We start from the raw sequence: 11,985 nt of genomic DNA, 5'->3' as shown, positions 1-11,985 counted from the left end.
CATCTGCCCACACCATGCCCTCCACAGTGGAATTGTCCATGGAGAACGAGGTGGTAGAGTATGTGTGTGACAAGGGGTGACACAGCCAGTGTCCCTGACAAAATCCCCCAAGTCAAAGGAAACATCTACAGAGAAATACCCTGTAATGGACATCACCCTGGTTTCCACCACCTGGTACGTGTGTGGATGGGTTAGAAATCATTCCTGTAATCTCTGATGTGTCAGTCAAGCTACAATTGCAAGGAGAAATCAGTCATTAATGCTGCCATATCTCTCGTATCTACCCACACCAGCATTTCTAAGATTTATCTGTCTGAAGTGTTTCTTTCAAATTTGAATGATTTTTTTCTAGATTATCTGCTTCTTTCTGGTTTTGGATACATACTAAATATCCTTAATTCTCCTCCTGAGCCCAGACCTGGCCTTGGAGTGTGCAGTTCAGTTACCCAAATGTAGACACCCAGCACCATCCAGGTGGTCCCTGGTTATGTAGAATGTCCACACAGCCCTGGCAGGTACCTCTCATCTGCCAGATGTCCCAGGCAAAAATACCCATTTGTAGTGGATTATTTCATTATCTTAAAAATACACAGCATCTCGGGTGCTGATGCGAGGCTGAGAAATTTAGGTGTATTTTGTAACTTCCATTATTGCAATGCACTGAAATAAATCCCCTTCTGAAGTTTTCTAACTCCCCTCGGTCGGCAGGTTTTTAATTCTTCAATATTCTGTTGCCTTAAAAACAGTTGCTTCCAAGGATGTCATTTTAAGAGGATATATATCAGGAATTTCATTAAGCACATTTCACTTATGAAATCTTTAGTGACATGGGGGGTTGGGTAAGAGATTTGAGAAAGGATTTTGTAGTGCTGTGAGTTTCCTCTTATTGAATATTTCTAACTGTCCGGGATGTCTTCACGCTTTCCAATGGTAGAAAAAAGGGTCAGAACACACAGAACAGCCAGAGTTAAAATCAGATAGGATCACTAAAAGGTTTCATATAGTTTTCTGAACATGGTAGAGTTTTGCAAACTGTGCAGCTTAGTGCAATAATGCTATTTAATTGACAGCAAATAACGGAGAATAAATAAAAACATTTTCCTTCCTAAGTTTACAAGTATAGTGACTCACTCTTTGGCCAAATATCCTCCCATTTCTCACTCCATTTTTGTCTGTCACATGCGCTTTGACTTTCCTGTTGTAAAGGAAATTTCAGTGAGAAGCTTCTTTCTTGTGGCAAGTCAGATCAATTAACCAGCCTTTGATTTACTCTTCGCTCTGAGTCACTGTAAGCAGGTGGGCATTTTTGTGTAACACCAGATTTTAGGGACCCCATTGGCAGGTGAACTCGGACAGGCAGGTTTCCCCCTTACACGGGTTCAAGCTCTCACCCCACAAACAGACGTTCTGACGTTTCATGCAGCAGTAAGGACATAAAAAATTGTCCACTGTGGCTCTAGCTCGGGAAATCACATCTTTAAACCACAGTAGCAGCATTTTACAATAAAACACGCGCTTTGGTGCTTTTCTCCTACAAGGATGCTCTTTTCAAGCAGGAGCCCAGTTTATGACCAGACCTTGTGGGTTTTCCAGTGCCTGATTGTGTTGTTCAAATCCAGTCATTACATATATATATATATATATATATATATATATATCTGTGTGCTAATTCTGAGTGTAATCTGGAAACAACAGAGATTTCAATTGCAGTGCAGAGGAGGTTCAGCTGGAGTCAGCGTGCAGACTGGCTGAGCTGTGCTACACAGGAAACCTGAAAAAAAATCTCAATACCAGGATTATGGTGTACATTAAAAATTCAGTTTCAGTCCTCTTAAAATTCTTCCCCAAAAATCCATCTTCAGATCCCAAAGGCACATGAGCAGCCTTTATATGCCTTAAAACCTGAAAAAAATTAAATTAAAAAATCATTATGAGGAGTGGGCAGTTAATGAGAAAATCTTAAACCAGGCTTATCAGCTTAAGGCCCTTCTTTATGAAACTTCATTACAGGTGCCTGAATTGAAACATCCTCTTCCTTACACATTTCACCAAGAAATACAGGGTCAGACCTATGAAGTATGTTTTACTTGCTTAGGAGCTGAACTCTGTCACACAATTTTTTGTCTGTCTGGTTTAGATGTAAATCAGGAAAAACGTGTTTTCAAAATTTTGTTCAAAACAGGGTTAGGTTGTAGTTGGACTCGATGATCTTGAGGGTCTCTTCCTAAATGATTCTATGAGTCTGCTTTGCAGTTTGAAGAGAAAGAAAGAAATACGAGGCTTGACATGCCAACAAATGAACGAACTTCATCCTCTTTTAAGGAAAATGGTTATTTTAGAGGGTAAGGGCAAAGGACACGATCTGCAGTTGGAAACATCTCCTCCTTCCACGCTGGTGATACATGGGACACTGGGGCTCTGTTGGCAATTCCAGGTCAACGTCTCCAAACCGCTGTTGGCCTTTGGGATGATTGGCTGTCAACCATTGTAAAGGAGCGACCTATCTGTGCAAGAATGTTTTATTATATAAATGCATGTATATAATTTTATTTTTTTTAAGAATGAGGCTTTGTAGGCAGTTGCAGCTGCTTTTAAATCTACGCCTCTGTTTAAAAGATAGCATTGCTAATTACACCTGACAATCAAATAGTCTGCAGAAGGGTATCAGATACCTTTTCCTGCTGTTCATTCTGTAGGCAAGAAACAAAGGTATGTAAGACGAGAGCAAATGAAATGTTCAAAGGATTCTTGTCTAAAATTGGAAAATAAAAGGCAATGCTATCAGATCAGAATTTTAACATATACTGTTTCCACTGGCTCCCGAGATAAAATCTTTTATTGTTGAGTATAACCATTGTTAAAGGTCACTGTTGCAAAGGCTACATCATTTAGATGAGATGAGATCCCATTTTGGATAAATTCACAATTTTTCTTCCTAACAAGGAGATAGCATCAGGATTTGAATGTACGAGAGTGTCGGGTTACAGATTAAAGGCTTTTGTGTTCTGGAAACCGCACTATGCCAGATTTCATGAGTTTCAGTGAGATGTGCAAGTCCCCAAAGTCAAGTAGGTTGATTACAGTGGTTCTTTATAGCCTTTGAAATACAGATAAAATACAACTATCCTACATGGGGTTAATGTAGATTTTTTTTTTCCTTGACAAGGCCATATGCTTTCCCAAGGACATAATTTTAATCTCTTTTTAAACCTTTCATATGAATGTTGTAAAAAGGTCCTTTGTGTTCTAATGCATCTTTATAAACTATCTAAATTCCTATGCAAAGTTTGAACCCCATTTTATAAGATATATTTATCTGGAAATGGTTATCTTGCAGCAGAATAGTGTCTTGTGTCATCATTTCTGTGACATCTTTTCATACTGTCACAAGAATTTAACACCTGATAATGAAAAAAAAATTAGTGCTCATTGTCAGACATGCGAGCTTCTTTTTTTTTCTTCTTCTTTTAATATCTTTTACTATTATGTGTTCTTGTCTCCGAACTCCTGGCAAGTACTCTCAGAGTCTTTAAACCCAGGTGAAACCTGCACATTCCTTCCTCACAACAGGGAGTCTGAAATGAGAGGGTTTTCTTCTGCTGCTTCTGAAAGAAAGAGTATTGCTTTCTTTTCCTCTGTTCTCCTTTGTCTTCATATTAAAAAGTAAAACTTGTCATTTAATGCAAAAGTGGTCATAACTTGAGATTTTGAAAAAAAAATAACGCCAGGAAAGACAAAGCATAAAGCCAACAGCTGTCGTCAGCTGCAGGAACACGATGGATGTTGTTTACACCCCATCGTAAGATCAGCTTCAGAAGCGTAAAAGTTTAGGGCTCGCTTTTGTTTTTGAAACCCATCCAGTAGAAGTGAAACTGTCACGTTGAACCACGCTGAATGTTGCTCATTGTTCTGTGTAGAAACTCCCAATAATCAAGCGGATGGTCTGGCTTGACCACACCATACACAGAGCTGTGAGAGCTCTTTTGCAGGCTTTTGAGGCATTTTAATAGCGCAAACCGCTGGAGGTGAAGGCAGAGCTTCCAAAGCATCCTTTAAAAGTTGGTGAGATAATTGTCGTGCACTTCCCTCCGCTCGGCTGGGCAAGGCTGAGTCCTGCAGCCCCAGCAATTCCTTTCTGAATGAGCATGGTGACAGCTGGGCCTCGTACCAGCGGAGCAAAACCGCAAGCTGGCAAAAGTGCATTGGGCTTTATAGATAACATTTTGGGAAGCATTTGCCACATGGCGTATAACTAGTCTGAAGTACAACACACATACGTGTGTTGGTTGTGGAGCAGATCCAGGTGAATGTGAAGTTGAAGCAGGGATGCTGCAGTGCAGGGGATGTCGTGGGCATGAGCCTGAAAATCCAATGCAAAAAGGGTTATGTTGGGGTTTGTGGTGGGTTCAGTGCAGAGCAGGAGTGCCCTGGGCTGCCTCCGAAAAAAGTGAGAATGTCCCTTCCAACTTAGGACATTCTGTGATTCTATTTAGAGGATGATCATCATTCAAGACCGCACCAAAGTGAGCAGTTCTTTAACAAAACATGATTAGGAAATGATCATCTCGAAATCTGACTGACACATAAAATATCGTTGACCCCAGAGAGACTTTGTGGGAGTTCAAATGAGCTCGTGGTCTCTGCTGCACGACGACCACGGTGGAGTGAGAACCTGGAGGTCACTGCTTGGCTGTCACAGCAGCCGAGAGCCAGGTCCGACCCGTACGGTGGGTTAACTTGCAGACCCAGTACAGTCATCCATGCAGCAAGCGATATTGGAAATTAAAGGTCAGAGAATTGATAGTAAGGCTTAAGAAAACAGCAATTAGGCTGCAAGGAAGAAAAGCTAAATTACTGGTAGTAGAAGTAGTGGGCGGGAAAAAAGAGAATTATTGATCTAAATATCAAGTTGGCAGATACACAGAGCACAATCTAGATGTTTTTTTACACCTCTGGGCTTACTCAACCCCCACAATAAAAAATGTAGGCCTATAAACATGGAATAAGAAGCAATCAATTAGGATGGCATTTGCTTGTTTCCGCGCTGCAGCTGGGCAGGCACATCACAATTAATGATTTATTAGGAGATTTTCTTTTTTTTTTTTTTTTCCCCCATTTTACGCAGATTTCTGCAACCAGACTGCAGTTGTTTATTAATCTGCCTGCTATTCAAGCATCTTTGTTAAATATCGTGCGGAAAAGGTAAACAGTTGGTTTGTGTGCCAGCACTTGGCTGGGAGGATGCCCTGAAGAGTGGGTTGGTGTCCAGGCTGGGTGCTGCTCACACATGGGGCAAACACAGCCCCGTGTTGCTGGGTCACCTCGGACCCAGAGCTTGCTGTGTAACAAGGTGCCTGGCAGCAGAACGCGGTGGCAGGTTGGACACCTCCCGCCATGTGTGCTCACACACGCTCATTTTGGTTTCTCTCAGCCTTGGGGACCGAAAGAGAAGACACAGCACTTTGCAGCAGTCATAGCTGTCAGGGGAAGGGCTCAGGGTCTAATAAGAGGACTGAAATGACCTTATTCTTCTGCATTAATCCATAGCTATAGGTCATAAAACACTATTTCTCTAGGCAATTCAGCCTTCATAAACTACTTATGCCTGTAATAAACATTGTGTCATCATTAGCAGATCTTGGAGACAACATGAAAATCTTTCCTGCAGACACTCGTGTGAACAATGTCTTGCTTTCACAGCTTTTAGCAAAAACAGCTAGAAAAAAGGTAAGAACATTGGGGGGAAAAAGGAATTTCCTTTAGAAGGCAGCCTGAATAATTGTCTTTGTATTCATCCATCTCAATTCCGCACCTCCATAGGAGTGGCTGCAGTGAGCTAATTGGTTTTACTCTGCTGTGCGTGGCTTCACTGCCCAGACTCCAGATTTATTGCACAAAGTCAAGTCATTGTGTGAATTCATCATTTGTCCCCACCACATCAGTCCCTTTCTCCTCCAGAGTGATATTTATCTGCATGTTTAGATGCTGTCAGGTACCGAGTGAGATGAAAGACAAACTCTGAGATTAAGCAATTTTAGTATAATCTGATGCAACCTGAAAATCAGAATGAATTATTACCTTTTCAGCAAGACATGACTTCAGACAGGCCAGTTCCGGAGGAATGAGAGAAGGACTCTTGCCTGCACAGGCTTCTATGGGAGGGGAAGAAAAAAGACCCTACAGAATGTAAGGATTTAAGAATTTAGGAAAATCTTCCCCATGAGGGTGGGGATGCCCCATTCCTGGAAGGGTTCACGGTCAGGTTGGACAGGGCTTTGAGCAACTGGTCTAGTGGAAGGTGTCCCTGCCCATGGCAAGGGGCTGGAACTTGGTGATCTTTAAGGTCCTTTCCAACCCAAACCATTCTATGATTTAAGAACATGCTGCGCTCAGAACAAATCCTTATCTGAGAAGGGAAGCAAAGTGTGTAATAATCAGCCACAGAAATCCTTCTGAATGGTCTTTAAAAAAGCACTCTGGAAATTACGGACTTCAAATGTAACAATTGAAAGTGAAGCTAAATGAAATACTGGGGAATATGAATAAATGCTACAAGTGTAGGTCAGGCACTACGTTATCATTCTTATGCTTACTGCAGCAGCTCCTCAGCTGCCCATTGTTTTACCTTGTTTGAATAGATATGCTTGTCTTTATTTGAAAATCAGTTGTAATCTCATGAAAGAGAACTTACAGCACAGGGAATGCTGCAAAGCAGCGTAGTGAAAGATGGTATTGTTCATTATCCTAAATTACTCCAGGGTAGGGAGGGAATGACATTAAAGAAGTGTGGGTAGCTTTGAGCTGCCATCCTTCCTTTAGCAGATGTAATTTAATGTGATTACTTAATTTTATTAAAGGTAAAGACAATTGTGGACAATACACATTACAGCATTTACTTCTCATAATGATAGTGGGGGAGTGTTAGAAGAAGAAAAGACAGGCTCTGGTTTGTATTCCCAGTAGCTGCTCATCTGTAGCAGATGAAAAGTGTTCTGTTCTTCATGGAGCATCTCTCCAAGATTTGCTTCTTAACCTGAATAGCTTTGGATGGCTCCTTTGATTCCAGTGAAGGTGCTCTGTTCTCATCAGAAAAAAAATGCCAAATATTTTTAGGACAGATGCATAACAGAAAAGAAAATAACCCAGTTAACAGACAATATCCACCCTCAGTGCTATGTAGGACGGATCATTCCGTAACTACACCTAATAGGTATCAACAACAACTGCATGAACGCCTGGATTGCTCAGTATGTGCCCAGCATTGTGGTTCTCACCCCAATGGACCACTGGGATTTTCCTCCATGTTGAGATATGGTTGTGTATTTAGAATTTTTAATATACCTGTTCTTAAAATATGTCTTGCAGTAAATTTTGTCGCTGTGGGCTGAAAATGGATGTTGTGCTGGCTTTTACGGAAGCTGCTGTAAAATCTGTTGGCAGTTGTGTGGGATTTTTCCATGTAGCCCAAACTCATTGGCAGCACCTGGGTTATGATCTACCAAAGGTGCTCAGCAGCCTATAGGACCAGCGCTCTTAAATGTCTGAAATACAGCTGGTGGCTTCCTCGTGATGAGTTAATTCTGTTTGATTCTGCAAGGCACAAACCCAATGGTAACGGACAAAAAATTGTAGTCCTGGGTCAAAGATCTGAGATGGTTGCACAAAGTGTTTATCTCCTTTGAAAATACAATACGACACCTTGATGTCAGCACTGTAGGCACCTGCTAAAAGAGACGGGAGGCTCATCAGCTTGTCATTGCTGGCATGCCATACAACGCTAAGTTAATGTAATGGGCAATAACTAGTGTGGATTTAGTAAGAGACAATCCTGCTTAACTAATCTCCTTCGGTTCTTTGGAGCAGGTTTTAGACAAGGTTGGTAATAGGAATGTACATATGACATAATCTAATGGATTTTTCAAGAGGCTTTAATACATTTCCGTGTGATATCTCCCCTGCTTAAGCTGTGTGCTGCAGAGATTCCAAATTGGGCAAGAGAATGGGTAAAGAACAAGTGAAATCATGGGAAATAAAGAGAAAAGAAGATCAGTAGTGTATGCTGGAATTAGAATTATCCTGCAGCTTCCCACTGTTCTTCCCCATTGCTCAGCATGGCTGGAAAGAGATGCCATCTGCATTCACTAATGAAAACTTGTTTAGGACAGGTGCGTAACAGAAAAGAGGACAAAATGCCATTCAGGATACCACTTCAGGGCAAATTTAGATTTACATTAGCATAAGGCACATTGAATATTTTTGCTGTCAGTGGTGGAATAATATATACTAAATATAAGCACACGTAACCGAAAGGCTCCAATGGATGGGTGTGGGTTAGGAGTGGGAAGGGACCCTTGTGCTAACAAAGGGATGATTTATTATCATTTACATAACCTGACATTTGTGCACACCAAAGGCCAGATTTTCAGAAGTGCAGTTTGGGGCCAGGATTTGGGTTGCAGACTCAGAGCCAGCCACTCCCGTTGTTTCCCCGGTGCTTAATTTGCCATATGTCAATCAGAGGGTTGATTTGCAAGTGCTGCTAATAGGCGATGCTGGGAGATGAGGACAGTTGAAAATTTAGGAATATGTCTTACTGGCAGCCTCTGAGCCTCAAACAGTGGAAATATTCACAGGCCAGGATCCCTGATCAGCCGTATGATAAATCAAGGGCTGGAAAGCAGAAAAGAATGCGGCTGATACATCAGGATATGCCTGAACTGGACACGCTCCATGAAAATCAGTGCTAAATGAGAGAATTAGGCACCAGGAAAGGCTGTGGCAAAATCACAAGAAACACTCTAAATAATGAGACAAAATCAAATCAAGGGCAAGAAAGAAAGAAAAATGAAGTAAAATCACTGAAGAAGCAATAAAATGCCATCATTGAAATCTGAGTGAGGCAAAATACCTCAGGTTAAAGGGACATAGTTATCCTAAAAAATGCACATTTTAGTCTGCCGTTTTTACCTGCTGTTGACAACTCTCTGATTGCTGTAACAGAGCAAGAATATCTGGAATGGTTTTTGTTCATTTACTTTGAGCATTTCTGAAACTTGGGCAGTGGCTTGGTGGTAGCAGGTTTGTTCTCCTTTGGGCTGAGAGGTGAGACTCAGCTTTGAAAGGTTTGGAAAAATACTCAAAAGAAAAAATAGGAAAACCAGAAGCTGTGTCACTCAAAAGATACGGAAGGCAGCTGTGAGGAACAACAGAAATCTCCCACCATGAGTTGGACTTGATCTTAAGCTTCTCTTCCAACCAAAATGATTCTATGACCACTCCTGTCTTTTATTTGCAGTATTCAGGAGAAGTTCCTGAGAACAGAGTGGAGGTTGTGGTGGCCAACCTGACGGTGATGGACCGGGACCAGCCTCACTCCCCCAACTGGAATGCCATCTACCGCATCATCAGCGGGGACCCCTCCGGCCATTTCACCATCCGGACAGACCCCGTCACCAACGAGGGCATGGTGACCGTTGTGAAGGTGAGGAGAGAGCCAAAGCAAATCCATACTTGTCACCCTTTCAGCTAGCTGAGGGATTGCCAGCAGACAGATGTCCACAGTTATTTCTTGCCTTCTCTACCTGGGGATACGAGTGCTTGAATCTCATTTCCCATCTCTGTGCAGATGTCCTCAACACTTTTACTTCAAGCTTATGCCACTGGTTTTGGGTTTCCCAGCTCAGCCCAGCCCACCATGAGCTCTGACAAACTCTCGGATGCTGAAGGCATCTAAACCCAACCTCTGTGTCCTGCTCCTCCTGAGCTTTTCGAGCGCTGTAAGAGGGAACGGTGCCTGGGCTGAGCCAGGCTGGTTTGGGGCAGAGACTGCACCTTCTCCTTTTCGAGCCAGAAAACACCCCGATAGCTGTGAATCAGGGTTAGCGTCGCACGGCAGGGGATCGGTCAAGTGATCCTCTGTGAAAGCAGGGAGTGTAGGAGAGGTTTCAGGAGAACTGAATTTCCTGGTAACAGAAGGAAAGGAGAGATTTTCCTCTGATTGAGTTGCTTGGCAGAAGAAAGTTGGAGAAATTTTCCTTTTCCTAGTATCAAGCAATAAACACACAGAATGGGCCAGATCCTCAGCTCAGAACAGCTCCACTCCAGTGAGAGCCACTCCCCAGGTTAGATCAGCAGAGGATCTTGTCCAAAAACTCTGAGAAATAAGACACTAAATATCCACCATCTCTTTTTTCTCCATGCGTTGCCTTCAGTGTTGGGAGAGCTGTAACACTCAAGGTATCTGCAGCAAGTGTCAAATTCTGTTTCCCTCCTTGCCTTCGAAGAACATGACTTTATTTTCGTTTGAACGTTTGCTTCCCATTCAGTTCCTGAGGCCAGCAGACTGGGCAGCGAATGCTTCTGCAGTCATGGCACACAGTCAGAACATAACCAGATCTGTTCAGCGTCCGCTGAATCCCTTCCCAGATAAGATGCCTGTGGATACTCCCTCTGACTGCCAAAAAAGCAAAGGCATCACAAACAGGCTGCTGTGATCTGTAGGAGATGGCACGACACGCACCATGAAATGCACCTGAAATGGGTAATAACACTGTGATGGACAAAGCCTGCGTCTTTTGATAAGTCTGGCCATCTCTAATAAAAAGTTTTAATCAACAACTTAGGATGAAACACTAATGTTTAAAGAGCAGCGTGATTTAAGAATAGCTCTGTGTTGAAAAAAAGAGCTCCGCTCCCTTGTAGCTAATCACTGCAGTCGTTCTTAATACATGTGGTTTGGGTATGAGCAGAAATGACATCAGTGAAATGCCAGAGAGGTTACGCTGGTAGGAACGTGTGAGCTTGTGAGCTTGTCCTGTTCTCTGACCCTTGGGCTGTGCGTCTGTGTCTGCAGATGCCACTTTGCTGAAACTCCAAGAGAGACATCATCTTACCTGCTAGATGGTATTTCAGCAGGGTCTTTTTATTTATTGCTCTGTAATGACAGCTGACAACCTTATCTGGTGCAACGTTACAAAACCTCTTAAAGCTTAGCGGTAGTTCTAGACGTGTATATGGATGCATATATGTAAGTAAGTATACATGTATCCATATGTGTATATTTTCTACTTTAACAGAAAACATTCAACGAAGTAAAATGCATCAATTTAACTGCCATTGACATCAGCAACCAGTCTGAAATTGGAATGCCAACGTTTTCACTAAGAGCAGGGGAGGACCCCTTATTTTTAATCTAATAAAGTGTCACAACTGTAGTTTAAAGACACATCAAAGTGAACACCAGGGGATTTACATGATCGTCACTGGTACAGCAGGACTTCAGCATAATGAACCATCCCTGATTCAGAACTTGCAGGCAAAAAGCAGGGAAGATTTGTCAAGACGCTGTTGATGCTGGTGTTGACTTTCTACTGCTGTGTAACCCACAGTGATCACAATGCAAAGACCCACATGAAAATCCTGTCTTGCCAAGCTGAGCTCAAAGCTTGAAATTGTGTTGAATGTCTTCACAATATAACCTCACCTGATCCTCCTGAGCACCCGGAGTTTCTTACCCTTATCAAGCCGGGAGGCTTTTTGGTGTATTTTCAGCAAGGAGAATAAGTGAAATTGCTTGTGATTAAATTTTCATGGTGAAGAAGGGAAGACTCTTAGGATTTCACCACCTTCTTTGAAATATTTTGTTCTCTGTTAATAACTGAATATGCTTAAAGGTTGGGGGAATGTCTGCACGTCAAACTGGGTGGCCGGTCAGGTCTTGTTCTTTGTGGTGTTGGAGCAGTCTCTTGCTGGTTTGATCCCTGCTGTAGACTGAAAACACAGGTAAACAATTAAGCCAAGTAATGAACCTTTTATTTACAGATCCTACATGGCTGGATTTTCATGTGGCTCTTTGAAGCCACTTATACATAACTTCCCAGTGCTGCAAGCAGAGGCGTTTGTGTCTGGGCTACATCAGTCACAGAAACGGTGCAGGGAAGGACATTCTGTGAAGAATCCCATCCCTTCACCAGCGGTTCGGGGGCC

General features: G+C 42.4%; 1 protein-coding gene across 1 annotated transcript in view; it reads left to right on the top strand.

Annotated features, from left to right (window-relative positions):
• Positions 1-11,985, top strand: part of CDH4 (cadherin 4) — a 426,117-nt gene that overhangs the window by 394,209 nt on the left and 19,923 nt on the right. The window contains exon 9 of the mRNA XM_082065460.1: positions 9,296-9,481. Coding sequence (XP_081921586.1) covers positions 9,296-9,481 — 186 coding nt within the window. The remainder of the gene's footprint in view (positions 1-9,295; positions 9,482-11,985) is intronic.

The sequence above is a fragment of the Streptopelia decaocto genome (assembly GCF_964273445.1).
Source record: "Streptopelia decaocto genome assembly, chromosome: 14".
NCBI classification, from domain to species: domain Eukaryota; kingdom Metazoa; phylum Chordata; class Aves; order Columbiformes; family Columbidae; genus Streptopelia; species Streptopelia decaocto.
The sequence above is the reverse complement of the archived record's forward strand: the minus strand, read 5'-3'. Positions and strand labels throughout refer to the sequence as shown.